General features: G+C 34.7%; 1 protein-coding gene across 2 annotated transcripts in view; it reads right to left on the reverse strand.

Moving 5' to 3' along the window:
- LOC102693626 (monocarboxylate transporter 2) overlaps positions 1-25897 on the reverse strand; it is a 44081-nt gene that overhangs the window by 11016 nt on the left and 7168 nt on the right. The window contains exons 1-2 of one of the 2 annotated variants that reach the window (XM_015353004.2): positions 12482-12538; positions 12137-12379 (exon numbers count right to left, since the gene is read on the reverse strand). In XM_015353004.2, the coding sequence (XP_015208490.1) occupies positions 12137-12353 (217 nt within the window). In that variant the 5' untranslated portion in view covers positions 12354-12379; positions 12482-12538. Of the gene's footprint in view, positions 1-12136; positions 12380-12481; positions 12539-25897 lie in introns of those variants that run through there. The other variant, XM_015353003.2, reaches the window with a different exon arrangement.

Raw genomic sequence — 25897 nt, forward strand, 5'->3', positions numbered from 1 at the left:
CCTGAGAACTATCAAACTATTTGCCTGCTTTCTTACATTCTTCATGAGCACTGTCTGCTTGACTCTTTTCTGATCTGTGCTCTTGTGCTAACCCTCAATACATTGCTTGTGCTATTTCACTTACTTCTGTACTAATTCTAGTCTATACAGGACTGCTTCTTTTAACTTCATGCCCAGTTTATTCATTGATATCTACCCTGTACATATTGAACTACTAGCTTAAAGTCTAGATTCAGAACTAGATGCATTCTTTACCATTCTGCTACATAACAATTTTGATCAGAAGACAGTCAACATATTAATTTCAACACATTTCACCAACATTGTCAAGGCATCAAGGCATTTTAAATATTCAATATAATGTAGCCTAAGCTTATAATCAGCACACTACTCCTTAAACCAGTGGTTCTCAAACTTGTGGTACGCGGAGCGCCACCAGCTGGTATGCCATATGACCCTGGAACTTTGTGTGCACTGAAAAATTGGGACGGGTTTTCATATTCTCTATTTTAATGTGTCAAATACGCAGCCTACGTACTACGATACAGCGCGCGCTAATACTTGAGTGGACACAAGAGCTACTATGTAATTCTATACCATTGTATAGAAATGCGTGCTACAAATGCACGTGATCAATTGTATTTAAAAAGGGATCTCCAGCAAATAGGGAGGTAGGAGAATGTGCGTGATTTTGGAATGCTGCCAATCTTGTAAGCACAGGAAAGCATAGAAATGCATGCTACAAAATTAAGTGACCAATTGTATTTAAAAAAAGTTATCTCCAGCAAATAGGGAGGTAGGAGAATGTGCGTGACTTTGGAACAATGCCAATGTTGTAAGCACAGGAATGCATAGGAATGTGTGCTACGAACGCTGGCAATCTTGTGAGCACAGGAAAGCATGATAGATAACAGAAAAATATTTAATAACCCTAACCCTAACCCAAATACACAGAGCATCTCTGTATTTCGCTCCCATGCGCATGAAATAAAAACTTATTTTAACTTCTGAGACGGACTCCTGAAACAGAAACGGGGAAAAATGCAAGCTAGTGGATTGCTAAAGCAGGTAAGCCCCACACTATTTTTGAAGAACCTTATTTACCGTTGGCAAAAGAGCTGACACATATTATGTTTGGAGAAAAAGCTGCTTAACAGCTCAACCTGCTGCCCCCTCTGAAAGACAGTCACTCATAGAATTATTGATATGGCGGATGATATCAAAAGTATGCTGATAAGTGCGTTAAGATGAGCAGATGCTTTTCACTGCAATTAGATGAGTCACTTTGACCAATTTGCTCAATTACATTAGATACGAGCTTGAGGGTACATCCCATGAGGACTTTCTGTTCTGTAAGACGCTACCAACAGGAACTACAGGAGAGCACATTTTTCAGCTACTGAATGAATTTATCGAAGAAAATGGCATCGACTGGATAAAATGCAGTTTGTACAGACGGTGCTAGAGCAATGACAAGCCGACACAGCGGCAGTTGCACGAATTAGAGAGGTTGCTCCAGAAATGACTGGACGCATTGCAACATCCACCGTGAGACCTTTGCCGCCAAGAAAATGCCTGACGATTTAAAATCTGTTAGACTCTGTTGTGAATTGTATCAAGGTTAAAAAAATTGAATTCACATCTGCTTTGCTCGACTAAACAGGCTAACCCCTCTCACTGAAATGGTGCCTTTTTGTTTATTTTAAATTGTTGTTGTTCCTGTTTTTTTTCTGTAAAGTGCTTTAAGAAGTCACCTTTAAAGGTGCTATATCAAATAAAGTTTATTATTATAATATTTATTATATGTGTATGTGAGTGTGTGTGCGCACACGCGATCATGTTGGTCATTGAGATTTTCTGGGGTTCCTATGACAAGATGACTTGTAGATGGTACTTGGATGCTTTGGTTTGATCAGGGGCAGTACTTGGTCCAAAAAGTTTGAGAACCACTGCCTTAAACAATATAAAGTAAAAAATTAACTACAAAAAAAATTATCCTGCAGCTAGTATCACACCTTCCCCCTTCTCTTAACGACAGACCACTTTTCTTCTAAACTTGCTCCATTAATTGCAGGTTTCATTTCACACCTCTCTACACCTATTCTGACTTCACACCTCTTGATTGGCCTCTCTTTCTGTCCCCTGCTCCCACCTCTCGCTCCTCCTCTCTCCCAGCCTTTCTTCTCCCGCTACATTACCTTTGCTTACTGCCTTGTCTTTCTGACACCTGAAGAAGGCTCCATGGCCGAAATGTGTTTTCTTTCTTCTTTTTTTCAGCATGGAATAAACCTATTACTTTTTCCTTTGCAGCCTACGCATGCTGACGCAGCTACACACATGAACTACTAAAGTAAAAAATGCTGCATAAAAAATTATAGCCTTTAACTAGAAACCAAAGATAAAACATCTTGCAACCTTGATTATTCAGACAAAGATTTTGTCTGCATCTTAATTTTTGGTTTAAAAACCTGTCCCATTGATTTGAAAAGTAAAATACTCATAATAACAGTGAAAAGTGTTTTTTATTGTTGTTGAGTTAGTCTTGACTGATTAGAAATTATGATTCAAGTATTTTGTTTTTGAATTGAATAAGCAAACCAGCATAACTTTTTTATATTTAATAGTCCTTCCTAGAATTGATTAGAATGTAATGACATACTGTAACATATTCAGATGCATAACACTTTTTCATCTAAAATCTGTCCATGTTTATTAATCCTGTATTCCAGTGAAATACATGGTGAAAATATTAGGTGAAAAGCTAAACTATGCCAGTCTTTCTCATACGGTAGCTTGTATTTCTGCTTTCCACATCCCTAAAGCAGTGCTCAGTGAGTAGTTTACCATTATATGCTTCAAGGAGCATTTGAACACAAAGATAGTGGCATACAGTTTGCATATGCTTCAGATATAGGCAGTATCCTTGAGGCATTACGGTAATTAAAGCCTATCTGAGACATTCATAGGGCGTGTGATTTAAGAAACTGTATTTATGTGCAACATCACAATACAGACATAACTGCTATCATTATACAGAATTCTCCTTTGTTATAGTTGCTTAATAAAAGTACAAAATAAACTCTTCAAATCAGATGTAAGCAATACCTGACTTTTTCCATTGACATAAACATAGAATTGATTCATTGAAACCTGAATTAACCTTTTAATTTTAGCAGTTACATATATTAAAAACTAATGCCAATTTGTAATACAAATACAAATATATTTTCATCACACACTAATGTGTTTATCTTTGCAATATTTGAAACTCATTATATTTACAGTATGTGAAAACAAGAAGTTTTATTTTTAAAACTTGGCAATAAGTACTTAGCAGTGAGAAAGTACTGTATATAGAGAAGATATCAAATTGAGTTGCATGACTTCAAAGAAAACTATTGGAGTTTTATTCTTGTAAATAACAATTGCACTTATTACTTTACATTTATCAATACTAATACAGAATCCTGTTTTCTACAGTTCATTAAATCCCTCTGTAGACCTGCTAACGTTTAATTTCTTTGCAGTGACGATGCTCTACTACTCTACTTGTACTGGGTTGCACAAAATACATCATATTGTATTTGTAGTGGATTAATTAACCATATAATTAAATATAGAATGAAACAAAATAATGTTCTCCTTATGTTTCACCCCTCTTCTTTCTGCTATCCATTTTTTAGCATTTAATTTCAGACTATCATTCAGACTATTTTTTGAATATTTAATGATTTTTGAAAAATCATATTATTCAATTAATATTTATTGTCCCAGTAGCTCTAGACTTTACTGTTAGCCTAAATGAAGAAGTACTTTTTTATTTTGCTTTCCTTGGAATAAAGTTTCCAGTTATACAGGTCATTTTAAGGGCAGTGCAAATTAGGCCGTTGGCATTCAACACATGATGTGCCCTTATGGAGAATAACATCTTGTGACAAATGAGAGAACACCATCCAACATGCTTACCTGTTGCCAAATCAATTTTGATTAGTCAGGTATAGTACAGAGAATTTCATTCCAGACAAGGTTACTTCAGAATTTTATGGTACAATCTACATTAACTATTTGCTCATAGCAGAAATGCAACAGCCTGTACACATAGTTAAGCTTGTTTGATCCTGCTTTGATTTTTCTCCCTCAGTAATTCAATTCAATTTATTTTTATACAGTGCCTTTTACAACAAGGTTGCCCCAAGGTGCTTAACAAAGCAAGTGACCATACATGTTGTGAATTCAGAACAGAAAAGACCAGAAGACAAAATTGATTACTCCTAATTAAAAGTGGAATTGCACTCACAATTTCTCAGACTGGTTATTAAATCCCTGTAACAAAATAAATTAATTGAAGGTATTTCGAAATTTTACAAATTCCGAATTAAGCACAAAACTGTGAACTTTGTGAAAGTAATGTACATTATAGTCATCATGTTATCACAAACTCCTGGTATAACCACAGCAAGAGCGAGAGTTTGCACAAATTGCGACGTGAAGCGGACCTTCCTGCTCACTAGTCACTGTAATGACTAGTGTAATGCGATGTATGAGCATTTAATTGCAGAAATATTCCAACGTGATGTGATCTGCATGCTGAGTTAACAGGTTGAATTTGACAACAAAACAGTCATGACATCAACAGCAATATTTCTATTGGATTGAAAGAGATCTATTCACAGGTGTTCTTCTTTACAATGTAACAGGAACGCTTCACTTCACTGGAAGTTTGGTTGCCTCTTGCTGAATTGCAGAAATACATACCTGGAAATTCAGTTAGTTTTATGTTGCAAATTGGAGGTTTTACTCATTACTGTGTACATTTTACTTTCATTGTTGATTGAAAGAAATGCACTCATCAATGTCATTTCTTTCTAATCACAAAATAAAAAAATAGCATTGCATTTTTTTTCCTTTAATGGAAAGAACATTAGTTTCCTTTAAACATTAGTAAAGTAGAGAATACTTTACTAGTCATGATTCCTACAACTGTTAATTTTCAACCAAAAGAAATCAAGAGCTGCAAGTAAAAGTAGGCACATCCAAATTAAAATTTAATTATAACATTGTTTGATATTTACTTATATACAACATATATAATTTTGATAACTTTTCAAAAGAAAGTTGTCACAAGTTATCAAATCAAAGTTTATCATTTCAAATAATGATCAAATAATCAAAAGCTAACTGGAATGCTCTTTTAAAATATATAAAATATATTTTTTTCAATGTGTATTATTCACCAGTAGGAGTGCGCGATGTATCAGATGCCGACATATTATTCTCCGATAAGTAGGAAAATGGCATTAAAATTATCGTTCCGATAATGGAATTAGTCGATAATTACAACCGATAATGCAGCGCCGTATTTTTGTTTGCGCAACTAGTTTTTTTTATGTCCACGTACTGACGCACTAGACTGGGTACAGTACAGTTGCCGCAGAGTGAAAATGTCGGTGGTGTGGAACATCAGAATTTGATGATTATTGTAACATAAATAAGCAATCATCATGTTCTGAAAACAAAATTTTGAAAAAAACATACAATAAATGTGGCTAAAATGAAAGTTTAGCAATAACTTCAGAATGACACTTCTAAAATGGCACTACTGTACTTAACCAAGAACCACAAACAGAGCATACAGACCCAGTTTAGTAAAAAGCACAGTGTGAACTTTTATTGACTGGGTGAAATTAATTACTATAAATAATAGTTGCATAAGGTGTGGAAGATCAAGCAAGACAAGAAAAAGTTGGAAATAGAATTTCAAAAAGTGATTTTTAACTTTCAATAGAAAACTCCCCTAGTTTATAAAATACTTTTCTTTGTCATTATTAAGAATTTTATTTCCACAGCACATTCATACAGTATGCCCACACATTTTGTGTGTCTGATTTGATTACACAACAATTGCTTTACTATTTATTCACCAAGTCTCAAATTGAACAAAACAAGTATCATCTGCAAAAACATCCCAAAAACTGTGGATGTTGTGAGATGAAGGTTAAAACATCAGTCAGACATTCAATGGTAAATACAGCAATTTAAACATATACTAAAGTTCAAGTGGGGAACATTGTGCACTCTTCACTCTTTAATACAAGCAACCACTTATATTTATAGTTTTTTGGATCTCTATGAATCAACACAGTAATAAATGTAGAGGTCGCTGGAGCTGAAGGCAGATATGAACAATATTTTATAAAGTACTTTAAAAAATGTCAGTATTTTTAATCCATATATCACAATTTGCACAAATATAGGAATTCAACCTTGAGCAAAAGCCAGGTTAGTGCTTTTTAATGTGACTGGCAAAAAATATCGTCAACACTATAAAACAGCTATGCTTCAGCACCACCACCATAAACCAAAATGAGATATTGTATATTTACCATTCTTTTACCCACAAGGTAAAAAGTAAAGTGATGTTTTCTCTTTTACAAACACTAATGCACTGTTAGATAACGATGAAGGAATGTTGGCCCAGTTTCTTATTAAGGAAAACCTACAAACAATTGAACATACTCATCTCTACTAGAGACCAAACAATAAAAGTGGTACAGGGCTTGATTATATTTAACACTCATTGCACAACAACCAGCTTACAGAATGTTGACCCTCATTGAACTCACTGGATAGCTCCGATACCTGTATAACAAGATCATAATTTAAATTTTACTTTCAGTATTTTTATCTGTTGCACTTACAATTTTGTATATATGTGCCAGAGGAAAATTGTTTTCTTTAAAACCAATTATATTTCTTAATACTTAAATTGAAGCAATATTGCAATAATTATGCCATACACTTTATCACATAATGTTAAGGAATATAAAGTGAATTGTGTCTAGTGTGGTATAGCATTTCATTTAGTTGTCAGGTGTATATTTAAATTATTATGTAGTATTGCCTAAGGGCTTTTATTATGCTGTCATGAAAATCAAACATGTACTGTATGTGTGAGCTGATGGTCTGATGCAGTTTAATGTAAAGGTTGGTAGTGACAAGCAATAGTGAATTTTGGAAAGGAAACAATAAACATATTTTCCCATTAAAAAGTCTAAAGACAACTGATAGTTCCACAAACACTTAAAAAAATCTAATTTACTTAGTCCTTGCAGCCAATTTGTGGTTCATTAGTTTGGTCAGATCCTAATAAATGTGATATATAGGACGTGAGGCATGACTTGTCTAGTTAAGGTAACACCCCACCCTAGCTTTTGTGATGAATGAGATAGGGACCTGCTGTAAAGGTTAAGATGGGGTGTCAGGAGAGATTTGCAAAGAAGGCAAGATGCAAAAAGATGTTGGATCTGACATTCCTTCAGAACATCTGCTAAATAACATTTAGTATCTGGAACATGTTTAAAGAGGCCTGTTGTGATCTTAGTGGGCTCAATGATACAGTGACATCATATATTCACTTTTGTAGAGCGTGTGCATTCTTTGGAAATCAGTCACTGTGTGCAATAATTAAAACCCTGTGGGAAAAAAAACAGGGCTTTCAAAAAAGGTGATGATGCTAACTTAAATATGAATTCCTATATGCAGTGAAAAAGGTTAAAGCTGAATATGGCAATTAGTTAGAAAATAAACAAATTACCAATGACAGCCAAGGTCAGTCAACTAATCACTGACTACAAGGTGAAACGAACTGCTCCAAGAGACATTCCCTTTCTCCCAAACAAACTGAGTGAATTCTACTGCAGGTTTGATGCAAAAAAAACAGCATGCGGTGGACTGCACCTAGACAGCCAGTGGGGTCAAACTAGCAACACTTTAACAATCAAGAACATGACGTAAGATGATTTTTCAACATAAAGAACAGCAGGAAAGAGTGTCCAGAAAAGCACTATATAAGTGTAATCAATTATTATTATTATAACAATGAGTCAGTATACAGGAATTAAGCAGCTTATTTAGTTGGATGGTGTACCCTAAACAACTTGGAAATAAATGTCAATAAGAATTTTAAGTTCCTGGGCTCCACCGTCTCCAGCATCACCAGGTCAACTTTTGTTTACTTTCCTCCACTCTGGTAAGCAGCTTAGGCCTATCAAGATAAGGACTACTAGATTCTATACCTACCCATAGGCTGTGAGGTGAATGAACTCCACGCTTTTATTTTAAAAGTTTTGCTCATTGTTATTTTATCTGACCTCAGTGTTATTTATCTAATTACTGGTGTGAGCAGGATGGTATATGTAGATGTTTTGGGTGGATACTCTTTATTATTAGTTCTACGTATATATGTATTGCATGTCTTTGAAATGTATGAGCAAACCAAACCAAGTTCCATTCAAGTATTTGTTATTGCCATAAAGTATTTAACTTGAACTTGATTGACCTAATGAATGCTCCCAGATTTTTCCTAAAAGAAGCCAACAGTTTTGATTGAATTACAGTACAAGGCTAGGTAGGTTAGTCTAAATATAAAAAAAATAATAATTTAATAATTATGATCTTTATTTTATAAAGTGTCTTTTCATGATGTATCATCTCAATGTGTTTTACAATAAAGCAAACAACAAAAAACAGGTATACTCAAATCAGGTAAAATAACAACTAGAGTATGAAAATGAGTTTTAAGACATGATTTTACAGAGCAAGTGAAATGATTCCAACATCAATAGAACAGATAACAGTCTCCCAGGTTTGAGAGCCTTGTTTGAGGGGCTGTAGCAAGGCCAGAGTTCAAAGAGAGAAAAAAATGTGTACAGTAGATATATAGGGAATTAACAGTCAGAAGCCAAAATGTTAAGGTAATATATGCTCATACATTTTAATTTCAGAACTGAGTTCTTAAAATGTCCATCAATATAAGCTATCAATATTTATTTACTATCAGTTTATATTATCATCAGATACTTACAGAAAGTAAGTTTAAAATATAAAAAAGGTGTTATAAAAATACCCCTGTAGTGTGGAAATGTATCTAATTAACCAGGTGAAAGCTTCTTTGGGGTTAAAGAGTCATAGGACATGTAGATATGAGATGGATGTCTGAGCATCTGGCAAACATTTCCACTCTGTTCTTTTGAATGACAGCAAGTTCTTATCAGCTGCTGCTCTATATATAACATGAACAAGTTCACCTTGGGCCACTCTGCTAGTACAGTGCCTTGCAAAAGCATTCAGATCCCTGGACAGTTTTCAGAGTTTGTTTCTTTAAAATGTACAGTCATCACACTTTGAAGTGGAAACTAATATTTGTTATGTACACAACCTACTCCACATACTAAAAGCAAGAAATAAAAAGAGAAACAAATATATTATTGATATGGAAAAAAACAGAAAAGATATGGTGGCATAAGCATTCAAATTCTTTGGTGTGGAAAACATAAATGTATTTAAGTACCACAAAATTATCTTAACAAGTTACACAATTAATAAAATTGTATCTGTCTCACTGCAATAATAGTGTTTTTCATGAATATAGAAAAACAACACCTGTCTCTGTGAGATTCCTTAGTCAGACAGTGAATTTCAATCAAAGAATGAACCACAATGATTAAGTAGCTTTCAAAGCAAGATATAAAGTCACTGAAAGGCACAGAAACTGTTATAGAAAATATTGAAATCTCTGAATATGCTGTATCAGCCTGTGAGCACAGTCTACTCAATAATCGAGAAATGGAAGGTGTATTGTGCCAACCAGACACTGTTTAGATTAGACTACCCCCCCCCCCCCAAATTGAGCAGCCAGGCTTTGAAAACCTTTCTAATATCCCACATGAAGTTTGCAGTGAAGCACCTAAGTGACCCTGCAAAAATGTGTCACAAGATATTGAGGTCAGATGAGATGAAATGGGAAACTTTTAGTCTAAAAGCCAAGCTTTACTTTAGTCAGACCCAACATAGCACATCTCTAAGCTTACACCATTCCTACAGTCAAATGGTGGCTACATCAAGAGAATACTTTCCATCTGGAGAGGTAAAGGTTTGTTAGGACAGAAGTTTATTGGGACTGAAGTAAAAATGGACTAAGTGTAACCCATCTCAGACCACAGCACACTTAAAACCGGAGCAAAAACCTGCATATCAATAGGACAATAATTCAAAGTACAAGGTCAAAGCTACTGTACATTACAGTAGCCTAAGAATAAGCAAGTGAATGTCCTTGAATGGCTCAGTCAACATCATAACTTGACGTTTTTTCTGTGTGACTATTATCTGTGGAAAGAGTTGAAAACTGATGTCCACAAACAATCCACAAAGAAGTAGAGAGAGCTTGAGCAGAACTGCCAAAAAAAAAAAAACTGGCATGTATTCTTATAGCGCAGTGTGCAAATATGGTAGAGACTTACCCAAAATGACTTGCAGCTGTATATTCTGCCAAGGGTGCTTTCACCAAATATTGAATTCATGTGCCAGAATACAAATTCGATAAACATATTTCAGTTTTGTCTCTTCAGTTTTTGTAACATTTACTGTAACTTAGTTTACCCTTAGAAGTCTTCAGTTTCAGCATTTGGACTTTACAAAATTAATATATATATACAGTAGTGTAGACATCATTTTGTAAGTTCACAAAATGGGAGACAATAGAAAGGGTCTGAATACTTTTCCAGAGCACTGAAACTATCCCTGGTGATAGTCATAACTGGTCTGATAAATAGCCTGATATAAAATACTGTATATAAGGTCACTGTTAAATAACTATGGAAGAAAGGAAATGAGCTTTCCCTACCTTCCTTAGTACTTTAGTGTACTACTTTCTTCCTAGTACACTAAAAGCTATCAGTTAGTTAACTGATAGGCAAAAGTTAGTTTGTTTTCCTTTTAACATTTTATGACCTAATATTTACAGTACTTTTGTCAAAAGCATTCCACAATTTGTACAGCACTCTATTAATTCTCTTACTTCTATTTCCATTGATAGCAACAGTTCTTCTAGTGCTACGTTTTCTAAGGAAATATAAGGCTTCTTATCTAAATGTCTGCCTGTTATTTATTTCAAACTTCAGCATCTGATTCAGCATTTAGATGTTTCAAATGATTCAGATGTTTCTGATGCAGACACACAAGACTGATAAGTTATCTGTAACCGGCTTTTAAAAGGTTTAACTGGGGAACTATACATTTATAAAATTAAAACATTTTAAGATGTACAGTATATGAATCCTGGTGTGAAAGGAATAAAGATATCATACAAAATCCCAATTGAGAACTGTAAGACTTAAAAAACTAAAAGAAAATTGCAAACAGGAAAAGTGACAATAAGATTCCTACACAAAGAAGTAAGTTACTTGTATTCTGCTGAGTGATTTGATCTTGTTTGCTTTATCACTCTTCCCTTTACTAATATCAGTACTTGACAATCGACATGGTATTTTACAAAGGCAAAATTATCAGTTTTTTTCATACTTATATTTTGGTCATAGCTTAATTTTGCTGTGATTTCCTTTGATTTTAACATTCTCTCTGTTTTCTAACCTCAACCATAAGGAATCCATAATGTACTATTGTAAGAAAAATGTTATACTGTTTGGTCTTCTTGTGGTGCAGTGTAGTAACAAACAGAAAAGAAACATTAAAACTATAAGAAACCAAGACAAAACTATGGTAAAAATGTGGGAATGCCATGGTATGTTCACTATGGTCAATTTTATTTAGGGTCATAAATACATTTTAAAAACAAGTATTAAGACATTAAGATAAACATCTTTTTCACAAATGACTAGCAGCACTCCAGTTTTTCTAAAGTCTCTTAATTTCCATGTATTTTATAAATAGGTTGAGAGTTTATATGTTTAAGATTTTTGCTTTCTTTAATGAGTCTCAATCATAAAATAGTAATTTAAAAGGCTACACTTTATTTGCACATGCCATATAGTTATTGAATAGTACAGAATTATACCAACACTTTAAATATTTAACAGTCTAATAAAATTTATCAATGTTTATAAGATGAATGGAAAATGTTATGGTTTGGTCAACATAACAGCACACAAGAACAAGAACATCAAGAGATGTATGGACTAAAAAATACCACAGAATAACACTTTATTTCAAAATAATTTTAATATCCCTCCTCAAAAACAACTTTAGAAGAAAGGTGTACTGTTCTACAAAAAAATATAGCCTTAAGATGTCAATCTAAAGAATGGCAAGACATTTAAGCAAAGCTTATATTTTGTCTTACCTCCTGCATACATGACAGCTAACATGATAGATGAAATCCATGCTATCTGGCTGTAGGAGGTACTGAAGATCGTCTGGATCTCTTTGAAGAAGACTGTGATGGCTTTGGGAAAGGCATAGGAAAATCCAATGGAGATGAAGGCTCCAAATACCACAGCCCAACCCCAACCCCCATCAGGTGGAGTTATAGTTGGTGGACCTCCAGCTGGTGGTGGCATTTCAAGCTGTTCTTAATCACTTTTCACTGAAAAAACAAAAACAAGAACAGATTATTGTGAACTCTTAGTTGCAAAACTGTAATTTCTACAAAAAATTGTGGATATTTATTAAGGTATTAGAGCTTAACCTGCACAGCTTGGACTCTATCATTCTCTAAAAGGCTTGTAATGTGTTTCTAGCCAGAACATGTGGCAGTATAATGTTAGCTGCTACAGTGATTTTTAATTGTAGCCTAAAGCAAAGGAAGCTCACGTGTACTTTGCAAAAAAGTACCTCTGACCTCAAGGATGTGTTTAGTAATGGAAACAGATTCTAATAAACGCAGCCTGAACCAGGACATGCTAGAGCTAACGGAAAGAAAAGCATCTGTGAATTATAGTAACCAGTGTATGATCTGAAGTTAAAAAATAAATGGCTACCATGAAATACCTTGAATTTATTAGGTATAATTGAAAATGTTTTTAAGAATGTTTATCTTCAGTGTGAAGTATCGTGCAATCTAAATACCATATTAAGTGCCCAGTGTAGAAAACATGCTTAAAATCAGTCATTTGTATAGCTGTATTGCCAGGAGTGGTTTGAGTTCTGAACTCATAACTTGATGTTATGGGTTCAAATACAAGGTGAGATCCTCCTGTTGTACTCTTGAGCGAAGTACTTCACCAAGATTGCTGCAGGAATGTATTCAGATGAATAAATGGGTACTAATGTAAGAGTCTTTGGATAAGAACATCAACCAAATAATGAATAATAAGAGTTATAGAATACAATATTTTATACAGGCTATTTGATTTCAGTTTTCTGTTTTCATCTTGTTTGTAAATTTGTTTTAGAAAAAGTGTAGTTATCACACCCTCAGAAACTTCTGAGTTTCAGAACTTTCCTTAATTACTGATTAAGAGCTGTTTAATCAGAAGAAGTAGCAAGCAATTTGAGGAGAGGCTGTGATAGGTTCTGTAACCTAACATTTTTAAAACCAGTATCCTTGAAGTAAAGCTTTTTGACATTCAGAACTGACCCAGGAAACAAGTTAAATAAACACCCAAGCAGATGAAAAAACATACTTGATCTTGCTAGTCAGTTAGCACTGGAGTGTTACAGTTCAACTGGAATGAAAGCAAGCAGAGATCTATAGTGTTCCCTTATAGCACAGCAGAAAAACCACCCAATTTCCTCAGTGAGCAATGGAAAATTATTTGAAGATTGTTAAGTACTTACGTTATGAGGCACAGCTATTGTTCAACTGTGTCTTAGAGCATAAAAGGCAAAAACAGCTTTAGGTATTTTAATTTAAGTAACTTTGTATATTAAGTAAAGATACTGAGAGCAAAAAGAAAATGACATGGTTTAGAAAACTGTTTACTCAGTGATATGAAGAAGGTCATGGGCTTTCTTATAATTCTTTAACATTCTGGCATTTCCTGAAAGTTACGTAGCATTTTTATAGCCTTAGAGTCCTGTCAACCCCCAAAAGCATGACTCTCCTTGAAATGTATATTGCAGGTCAAGATATAATCAAGTCTATAGTTTGCCCTATTGGAACAATCTGCTTTCAAATGTTTACCGGAACAGCAGTAACAATAACAAAAAGTAGTCGGTTTACAGCATAACCATCATTCAAAATAAGATACAATAATCATCCATTTATACAAAAGAAAATGAATTACATAATGATGTTTTATGGCATATAGGGAGACAATTGCACAGCCCTCCAGTACTTAAATAATCTTTGAAGGAAAAAAAAAATCTGAATTAAGAAAGATGAATTTAAATATAAGTCCAAAGTGGTTACCAAATCTTCCAAAAGTGCTTAGATCTTGAGTGGAGATCATGTCAGAGGCATGAAAGAGTAACAGTCAGTATGTGAATAAATGTAACTTTATCCATTATGAGTAAAGTGTAGTTCAGCCAGATAAGCAAATCCTCAGGATATATTCTGGTCAAGAAGAGTTTTCTTCACCGTGTCAAACTCCCATCATTTCCTCATGACCAAGAGTTCCTGGTAGAAAAATAGCCAGCTACCATTACAAGTGATGTTGCACCCGGAGGACATCCTCTCTATCAGGAAAGTGAATTCGCAACAACACAGTTCTAGGCCGGTCGCTGGGGCTTGGAGAAGGACAGATTGATCTGTGGGCTTGTTCAATGTCTAAACCTTTACCTGAAGGAAGGTCCATTTATTTCAGTAGCTTTGATTGAAAAATTTTGGCAAGTGGTGTGGAGCCCTCCGAGTTCTCCAGTAGGCCTAGGATGTTCAGATTATTGTGCTGTCCACTGTTTTCTAGGTCGTCAATTTTGTCTTGCATCTGTTTGATTTTCTGACTCATGTATTTCATTTGACATTCATGGGTTGGTCCAGTGAACATAATATAATTTTGCATTAAAAATGTAAGTAACCAGGTATTCACATATTCCCTCACACACTTGATATACTTGATATAAAGCATCCATTAACAATCCATACGGCTTGCAAGAAAGAAGTTGATGTTTGTAATTTTGGTTGTATTATCTTTAATGTGCATTACACTTAGGTGTTGCTTCATTTGGTTAACGTTATATTGACTCCTTTATAAGCATTAAATTATATTATAAATTATTTTACAAATAATTATACAGCTCCTATAGAACATTCTAGTACCTCAGAATTTCATGCATTTAAATGAGGATGTTTTCCTTCTACCTACACACAATATACCAGACGTTTATGGTGAAAAATGTTTCACTGGGACAAAAGATATTTATTAACAACATAAATGTTATACATCAAAATGGGATAAGTCTTCACTCCCCTGAGTTAATACTTGCTGGAAGCTCTTTTGGCAGCAATTACAGCTGTGAATTAGCAATATTTGACCATTCTATTTTACAAATGTTACAAAACTGTTTCAATTCTGTCAAGTGCATTCAAGGCATGGCACAAAGTTTTTATTGGATTTTGGTCTATGTTCTGAATGAGATACTCAAAGACATTTACTTTTTAACTCTTTGTACAATTCAGTGTAGCAGTGGTTGTGTGCTTCAGGTTGATGTCATGCTGAAAAGTCTTTTCTCAAGACCTTTCCTGTACTTTGCTCCATTCATTGTACCTTTTATCCTGATAAGTGCCCTAGTCCCTGTTGATGAGAAACATTCACATAACACATTAGGGATGGTGTTCTTTGGTTGATGTGCTATGTTGGGAGTATGCCAATAATAACTTTTTGCCACATATTTAATGAATTGCTTAAATGCCTTTTAGCTGTTTTTTTTCAGCAATTATTTCCTTCTTGCTGCCCTGCAATATAGACCAAATTTGTGGAATGATTAGGCTGTCACCGGTACACTTTGGCCATAAAAGCCTGTCCCTCCGTCAAAGCTGCCATTGTCCTCTTGGTGGACTCTCTGATCAGTCTTCTTCTTGCTCAGCCAGTTTCTATGCACATTCACTTTTTAATAATGGTCTTGACCACGCTCCAAGGAATATTCAAGGCCTTTGAAATGTTTTTTGATCTGTGCCTTCCTACATCTTTGTCTCAGTTTTTTTCTTTAAAGCTCCTTGGTATTCAAATACTTGGTTGAGTAATTGCTTTGAAATGCACTACATAGCAGTGGAAACCAACAAGAACTGCTGAATTTATTCTGAAATCATGTGAATCACTACAATTTAACAAAGGTGGAGGCCAATTAACATGGTATGGGATTCAGAACAAAGGGTTACACCTGATGTATTTCAGTATTTATTTTCAATTATTTTTCTAAGAATTACTAGAATATTTTTTTCACCTGGATGTCGTGGGGTAGAATCTGTACATACAGTGTATATGACAATAATATATACATAAATATGTTTTAATACTAGGATTAGGACAAAAAGGTTTTTATAAGCACTGTATATTTTGCTCAAACATCAAACTGATCGGTACTCTTTTACATTATCTACTTTAATACTTTGCAGGAGGATATTCTTTTGGTTTTCTGCAAATAGACAACATTCCAAGTTTAATGCCTGGAAGATGTTTTCAGACCCTTCCTAAATGATGCATGCAATTTTTTTATAACTGAACATTTAATACTTTATGACCAAATTTAAGCCCTCAAAGGGTAAGATAATTTGATGTCAGCAAAAGCTAAAGAGAATAAAAAAAAATATGTTGATCTTTTAAGTATTCAGACCCACATACTCAATACCTGCTGGAAGCACCTTTGTCTTTTTGGGTTATCAGCTTTGTACACTAGCTTGGTACAATTTGTGCCTATTACTCCTCGCAGGTACTGTGTGTTTTTAAGACTTGCCACATAATCCCAATAGGATTCTAGACAGGACGTTGACTAGGGCACACGAGAACATTTACTTTCTTACACTTAAGCCAGTGTAGTTTTGGGCTTGTGCTTTGGATCATTGTCCTGCTGAAAGGTGAACTTTTTTCCTAGTTTTGGATCTAAACCAGATTTTCTCTAAGATTTGCAAGTAATTTGCTCCATCCATGTTTGCAATAACTCCACCCTAGCTTTCCAGCCGATGTATGATTTGTCATGTGCTTTTTAGTTTCGTTTGGCCCAATGACATCCTTAACCAAATTCCTCCTTGCCAGAAGGTTCCATTTGGAGGTCAACCTGGTCTAGGCAGTGTCTGGGTGCTTCCACTTCTTGGTGATCCACATAATGCTTGGATAAATATTAAAAGTCTTTAAAATTGTTTTGTACTCTTCTTTTGATCTGTGCCTTTAGACTACACAACTTTATTCCTGAGTTATATCAAAAGATCCTTTTGTTTGAATCTTTGCCTGAAAGTCTGACATAAATGAGAGTTTTTTAAAGATATGTATTTATTCTGAAATCATGTGAATAATTATTCTTACACTCAGACAGAGACTACTCAACTAGTCACGGGATACAATTTTGTGCACCTAAATTAATTTAGGTTTCCTAAAACACAGTGTTTGAATACTTATGGAGTTTTAACTTTTCCATTTTTCTTCCATATTACTTACATACTTTTTTTTGTTTTATTTGCTATGAATGTGTGGAGTATGTTGTGTATATAAAAAATATTAATTGTTAATTCAAAGTTTAATTATTGCAAGCTTTAAAGCAAGAAAATGTGAAAACTGTGCAATAGCCTGAATACTTTTGCAAGACACTCTTGCTATTGGTGGTTAGTGAATATTTAAGTGCTCAGTGCTATTTTTATTATATGTGTGAGTGTGTGCGCGGTTATGTTGGTCATAAAGATTTTCTGTGTATCCTATGAGAAGATGACGTGTACAGTAGGTGGTATTTTGGTTCAATCAGGGGTGGTACTTTGTCCAAAAAGTTTGGAAATGATGTGTCAACATAGAACAGAAGTGTCAAACATTTCACTATCATCATCCGCTAGAGGGCACTCTGACCCTTTTGTATTTGTTTCATTAATATTTTCACCTGTCCCTTGTTCCTCTTTATTATTTAAACCCCATGCCCCCAAAGCTCAGGGTTCTGCATTGGAAGACAGACGCCCAGAGGCCCGCAAAGTCGCCCCACTTCCAAGGCTTGAGGGCATAGGCTTCCGAACAGCTTCCTGACCAGTGTCTTCCTGACCAGCTCAGAGTGTCTGTCCTCGTCACTCTGTTTTTAATTTCCTCGGTCCTGTTCCTGTCCCTGATCCCGTTCCTAGTTTTAGTTGTTTGTCTTGGATGGATTTCCTGGCACCTGGACCCTGGACGGCGCCCTAGTTTCCCGTTTAGACTTCCCTCGTTTGGACTTGTTCGCCTGTGCTCCCCCCAAGCACCTGGATCACTGTTGGCACCGCCCCCTGTTCGTCATCCAGTCCTTTCCTCACCGTGTTCGTTCTCCCTGTAGCTCTTCTCCAGTCTCTTCCGGATTATATAGGGTCTGCATAGGGTCTTAAACTACGCACTTCACGGGAGTCTGGACCGGCTCCAGTTACAAAACTCAATTCCCGAAGACCCTAGTGTCTTTCATTTTTTGTTCCAACTACATTCTCAGTTAGTTTAATTATATACAGATGCAGCCATTCAAAACAAGCGGGGTACGCTGCGGTACAACGCGGTGGGCATGTATGCAGAAATATTTTATGCATCAAAGTCTTTACTGAAGATATTACTAATGGTATTAATAATGAATGACCTTGGACAAGCTGTAAACTCAAACACAGTATTACCCTGGTCCACATTATGTCTTATCTAATCAACTGTGTCTGTGTCAAAAATCATATATATCTAATTTAGAAAATAATTAGGTTAGCTGTTTAATTGACTACTATTTTGACTCAATGAAACCAAGAAGACACAGGGCCCTCAAGGAACTGAGTTTGAGACCACTAACATAAGCAAAAGTCTTTTTTGGAAATAACTTTTTCTAGCTTAGTGCTTCCCATTTTAAATTGATAGTTTATGCTTGATTATTTGCATATAAATACTGTAGTAGTTCAAGTAGGAAGCTGCGTCAGCATGCGTAGGCTGCAAAGGAACAACTAATAGATTTATTCCATGCTGAAAAAAAGAAGAAAGAAAACACGTTTTAGCCTGAAGAAGGCTCCTTGGCCGAAACAGTGTGTTTCCTTTCTTCTTTTTTTTCAGTATGGAATAAACCTATAAACAGAATAAATACTGTACACTTGTTTACATTAAATGTCATTTGCCAGGTGCTTCCATGTCCATAACTTTTTTGGATTTCCTTTGCAGCACATAAAGTGTTTGCTAACCCTCCTATTTGGTATAATCTGTAATTGTCACTACTCGTGATAATACAGTATCACCCACATCAGCTTCAAAGGCAGGGAGAGCTTTTCTCTGGACAATGGAAAGAATAGTTTTGTTAAAAAAAACAGCTTCAAGAACAGTAGTCACTGTGCATTCAAGAAACCTAAAAATAACTGAAAATATTATTGCAAATCTTAGACCAAGCTGTGCGACATTATTTTAAACCATGAATAAAAAAGGAAAAAAACATTAAATACACTGAATCAAAATGGACATGTTTATATTTATCCTGCGTATGCAGGCTTTAATGGAAGATATTTAAGCAATGCTGTCAATCCATGTAGCATGATCATGTCATCAGACACTATACAGCCTAGCCAGGCCTAGGCTAAAGGAAACTATTTGATGTGACTATGCCAAACCTCTTCTACTTTCAAACAAATACTAGCTGCAGCATACTAAGTTGAAAGTGAAAGAATATTTCACCTTGATCATAACAAATGCTGCCATTTAAACAATTATTGCATTAACCCATTCCTAATACATTTCATGTATGTTGTATCTGGAAAAATATTGTTTAACATAATTTGCTAATCAGTTTCAGAAATCTATAAACAAATGTCATTGATGTTCTGTACATCTACACAATGTTGTAGCCATACATAAATGCAAATTATGTAATGATACAAAATGTAGTGGAATACATTGTTGAAGAGTTTTTAACATGTATAAATGTCTGAACTATAAACTGTTTCATAGTCTACATAGACAGCGTTGGGGCTTTTCTAATTCATGGATATATCCACTAACATAGCAAATCTCCACAATTACAGTTCATCATGAACATGGTGAAAAATGTTCTTTGAAAATGCAGTAGCAGTAGTCAGCTGTTGATTACATCAATAAATCATCACCTTTAGTCTGTAGTTAATCTTTCATCATATAATATTACACTGCTGCAACTACTCATTCATATTCCATGTTTCCATAGCCTTTTTCATTCCCTAATTATCTTAATAAGTCATACAGTGATATTAAAAATACAAATACAACATACCGTATCTTCAAAATGCAACAAGTTCTAATCAACAAACAATATTTAGTTATTCAAGTGAATAATTAGTTTATCCCTAGAATAATTAAATGTGTTTATTTAAATCAAAGTTGTAGTTCTAGATTCATTTAATCCCATGCTTGTCAAAAATTGCTTTTGTCTTGATTTAATTTGTAGATTACCTTCAAGAATTTTGTATTACTTTTCCTTAAAATAATCTCAGAAGATTGAAACTCACACCTTACTATGGAATCACACTGTTAAAGGCTACTCATACTAAAGCCTTTTAATTAAATTCCTATGTTGTGTAAAGGAATCCTAATGTTATTACTTAACATAATCTGATTACAGGGTATGCACAGCATACTTTCATTTAGATCAGCTAATGAAAAATGTCAACAATGTCTTTCCTTTAAATATGGGCCCCAACAATTTAAATCAGATTACAAGTAACCATTTAAAAAACTACAATATAATACTGTATGTAAATAATGTACCAGAAAAAGAATACTTAAGAACCACTACGTTTGAGAAAACGTTGTATTTTGTTATTAAACTCTAACAAAACACATGTTGACTACAAATGCTAAATGCCATTTAATTCAGACATGGAAATTACTTCTTAATAAAGCCCCCAAAAAGCCAGCAAATCAATGACTTCCAAAATTTTCTATGGCTCAAAATAGGTAAAATGAAGAGACACAGAATAATCAAACACGCTTTGTTAGGTAATGTAGTGTACATATCCTTTCATATCCAGAAGATTGAAGAGCTTGTGGGTTCCTGTAAACAGGAACGACAAGAGGAAGAGAGAGTAAGCAATTTTCCATGAGTCAAATTAGGGAGGTAAATAATATTTTAACTATAACTGCTCTTTATAGAAGAGCAATTATGATAACATTATTATACAGAAGATTACGCTGGTTCAGAACCTCTAAAAAAAGTATTTTGTATTATTGAGTGTAGGTTATAATTTATCCATCTATACAGCAGCAAAGGTGATAGCTTTATAACCAAAATGAAGAAGGAAAACAACTAAAATAGAATGCTTCTAAAACATTAACAACTGACTGTTTAAACTTGCTTCATACTGCTGATTTCAAATCTGCATTAAATCTTTCCCCATCAATCAAATTAGACACATCTGAAATCTTTAAAAGCTACAGCACCTTAACAGAGACAGGTCCATTTTAAAAAGAGGTTTTGCGATGAAAAAAAAAAACTAAATGCCAAGGAAAGACAGTACAGTAATAAAGACTGATCGAAAGAACATTTATAAATGAGAACAGGGTGGATAACTCTATCCCTTAAAGGGTCAAAATCCAGCAATTCTTATGTCTATATATCTCCAGCACCTACAGAAGTGACGAAATGTAAATTGGTTCAGTTAAGCCTATAATTGGATTAGGATTTAAGAGCTTGGGAAGAATGAAAACCTCCAGACATGGTAGCTAAGACTGGAGGTCTGTAACTATGCACAAATACACTTTGGAAGATGATTATAAATGAGCAGACAGCTGAGATAGACTACTAAGTGTGCCTCTGTGATGGCTAGTAAGACAGGACCTTTCAAAATATGTGTATTTTTTATGTTATATCCATTCTTAGTTGCATTTTAATTTGTTCTAGTGACCTCATAATTATGCAGCCTATATAAGTAATGACACAATATATCACTATTGGGATCAATTATCATGTTTATTAAAACTGGAAAACATACATTTAGAATAACGTATTCACTGGTATTCTGTAAAATGAAAAGACACATCAGTGTACATGCATTAACTATGTAATGTATAAGCTTAATGTACAATGTATTAACATTAACTTATTTGCTCAAATTGTCTTTCTAACACACAGTCACCATCTTGTCCTCTTACATATATACAGTATGCACTGTAGGTTCTATGAAAGCTTCCAAAGCTGCTGCTAGTATTTGATTCAAAGCACATGATCTGGCACATGCTTCTGTGATGAAAATAATACATGGGTTGCTTTAATCCAAGAAGCTGACACAGTGACTGGAATGGAACCTGTTTTAAAAAAGACTGTGCTAGATCACATGAAAAGCACAAGTCATTGGTTTTGCAGGAGGTGTGTGCTTCTCTGAGCCAATCACGAGGCAGTATATGTAACTGCCTTTCCCTATTGTTAAGGCTATTCAAATAGATGTAATGCATCCTGTTGAATAACTCTCCTTTAATCAAACAGTACAAATGCCTCTTTCACTGAAGTAGCGTAGAGCAATGACAAGAAAAAGAGCAGGCATTTCTTAATGCAAAAAAGATGTTACAGAAAAGCAGCACATCCGACTTAAGGAGGTGCTCACTGCTTCCTCTTCATATAATCTGCAGTTTTCTGTATAAAGTCTGCTCATGAATCCTTAACTTATATAATATCAGAAGTTAAGAAACCCGCATTCTTCATATGAATTTTGGAGTCTTTATCCAAATTTAACCCTGTACAAAAACTCCTGCATTAGTCTTTCTCCACCCCCTCAAGACTCCTGTAGAAGAATTTTTTTAAGTAGCTCTAAACATTCAGTGAGTAAAATTCCAGAAAACAAGTTACCTTCCTAATCATTAAGAAAACTATTTTTTGACTTGACTCAGTTTATGAGTGGAACCATATACATAAGAGATAGTGTCTTTATTATCACGGGACAATTTGTCTTACAACAGCAGACAATACAAAGAAAAACACACACATAATGCTCAAAAACATGAGCTAGAGAATGAATTATTGATCAAGATTATGGCCATAGGTACAAGTGAAAACCTGAATCTTTTTAAACTGGAAATCTGTATCTGCATTCCAAGGGGAGTAGTTTAATTCATTTAACAAAGGGTGTGAAGGGTCTAGGATGGAATATGTTTTACACCAGACTTGTAACTTGTAGAGTCAAAAATCAGCACCGATGACTTTCTGTCATAGTTTGATAATGCCCCCCGGTTTGTTCTTATTCCTCAGATTTAGATTCCTAAACCAGCAAATCACAGCAGATTCAATAAAGGACTGATAAATTATCCACAATAAATTATCAACCTTAAAAGTTTTCTTAAGAAAGGTAGACACTGAGGTGCCATTTTCCAAAAAAAAAGAACCTGTGGTTCCTTTTAAGATGCCTTTCAATTATTTTGCTAATCAACCACTCAAGACTTCCTTTTCTCTGAGCTTTGTAATGAAAACAGTACCAGATAATGATTGGTGACAAATTCTCATCATAGGGCAGCTGAAACATTATAAATACATGACACCCGAAGAAGGCGCCACAGCCGAAAGGTTGTTTCTTTTCTCCTCTTTTCAGCATGGAATAAACCTTTACTTGTCCTTTGCAGCCTGCTGACACAGCTACCTACTTAAAACATGACTGATTAAAGTTAGAAGTGCAAATATTGAAAAATATAACATCACCTACATCATCTACAGCACCACAAACAACAAGAAATAAACTTTGTTTCATATTTCAGCACTTTCTCCCTCCCCTTCATACCTGAAGAAGGACTAAAAGCCAAAACGCTGTGTTTTCTTCCTTCTCTCATCAGCATGGAATAAACCTATTACTTGTTCCTTTGCAGCCTACGCATGCTGACACAGCTACCCACCTAAACTTACCCTCCATTACTATCACTGAAAGAGAGGTATGACATGTAAAAACGTAAAACTGATGTGTAACAGAATGGCAATCATACAATTTGCAAAACCAGGTGTACTTAAATGTCCCAAGCTTTCTATCACCTTTATTAATTTATTCTCACAAAAATTAAGTAAATGTTAGACTGTATGCAACTGTATGCTATTTTCTGAAAATAATGGAGCACCAGCATATTTTCAAGGTCACTCCTCTTATCCACGGCTTAGTTTGCATACCCTCCTGCTTCAGGCAAACAAGGTTACCTGTGGTCTGTTCTTCAGTTAGTTGCATTTCATTGCCCATACTTATTAAATGCAAAACAAGATTTGATCAAAATGCACATTTTACCACTGAAGGTAGCGAACATCTGAAAACAGGTTTCTTTAAGAAGAAACATAGGGAAAATGGAAAACAGACATTAGTCAAAAGGGGGGCCATAGTTCAAATTTAGAAATCATACTTATGAAAGACCAAATGGTACTAAGATGAATATTAAGCAGGGCGTATTGATATCAGGCTACCATAAACATTATTAGGTAGACTTTTATAACTTTAATTTAATATAGGTCATGGATAAAAGCTAACACTCTGCTACAAGGTAAATGATAACGGTAGATTCTAGTCAGAAATTAAATAAATTGTTTTTCAAACATAACAGAATGAAATTTCAGAATAGCTACAGTATGTGAATACTTTAAACATTAATTTGATTAGTTTTGTATTACTGAGGAGATCACATTATTTTTTCACAGTTTAAATAAAACAATAAAGTTTAATAAAAGTTTTATACTTTCTAAAAAGTAAAAGTGTGCTTTTGTTTATTTTGTTATTGAAGGGAGAATGTTATGTACTAAGAAAGTGATTTCTGAAACCAGTTTCCTTTATCTTTATAATTCTTGAACTTGAACTTTATTGCCATATGTAACCGGTACCGGTACAATGGATTTCTTACTTACAGAAAGTCTCTCAATTGTAAAACAACTGTAAAAAACAAAACAAAGTGCAAACAGTGCATCAAGACAATATACAAACAAACAATAGACAATGTGCAAGTAAACATGTAGACAGTTTGAATGTAAACAATACAGACGTGAAAACAATGACTGGAGATGTGCAATAGATAAGAAATCATAAAGAGGTAGATAGTGATGGTGTAGGTGTGGTCCGAGGGGGATGGCTAAATGTGTTCGTCAGTCTCACTGCTTGTGGATAGAAGCTATTGAAGAATCTAGTGGTAAGTGTCCGTATGCTCTTATATCTCTTGCCTGAGGGCAGTGGGGTGAAGAGCTCATGCCCGGGGTGGTGATTGTCCTCTGTGATGGCCAGAATTCTACCACAGCAGCGGTCCACATAGAGCTGTTTAATCTCGGTGAGACCGCAGCCGATGATCTTCTGGGCCATATTGACCATTCTCTGCAGTGCCTTTCTTTCTCGCGAAGAGGTATACCACACGGTATACTATTATCAACTAATAGTAGTTGATAAGATCTGCACTAATAGGGACATATTTCTCTTCACCAAATAACATAAAACTAGAGAAATATAGAACAATGAGACAAGTAAAGGTTTATTATATGCTGAAAAGAGAAGGAAAGAAGGAAACATTTCGGCTACGGAGCCTCCTTCATAGTCCAATGAGTTTTACAAAGAGTATTCTCTGCAAATAAATTGTCATTGCAGTTAGTTAATGATCACTTTTGAATAAATTACAAAAATGGTTATTAAAAGTGATGTGTACTACGTTTTACTTATGAGTTGAAACAGAAATATTAGGAATGACTGCAAAAGCCTAAGAATAACCTTTGCAATGAAATGTCACTTTTTTTTTTATACTGTACACAACAGTACAGAAAATTCTGACCTCCTGAGATGCCAACTGTAAGACAGACCCTTGCCTCCTCAACTTAAGAGTCTGAATCCTGTTTCTATTGTGGATGAACAAAACCCTCACTTGCTGAAAATTCTATGGCAATGTTGCTCTAAACATCCAAGGTTAGGGCATAAATGTTTCATCAGTACCATGCTGGATGACAAATAATGAAGTAATTGGGGCAGCTGCAGGTACTGCATTCACTTTCAGGTATCAAGGCATTCAGATCTCGATGGCATTTTAAAAATATCTTCCCAGAGTTCCTGAACACCTCCTGAGCCATACTATCCAAGCGTTTCTGGTTT

This window comes from Lepisosteus oculatus, chromosome 7, assembly GCF_040954835.1.
Source record: "Lepisosteus oculatus isolate fLepOcu1 chromosome 7, fLepOcu1.hap2, whole genome shotgun sequence".
NCBI classification, from domain to species: Eukaryota; Metazoa; Chordata; class Actinopteri; order Semionotiformes; family Lepisosteidae; genus Lepisosteus; species Lepisosteus oculatus.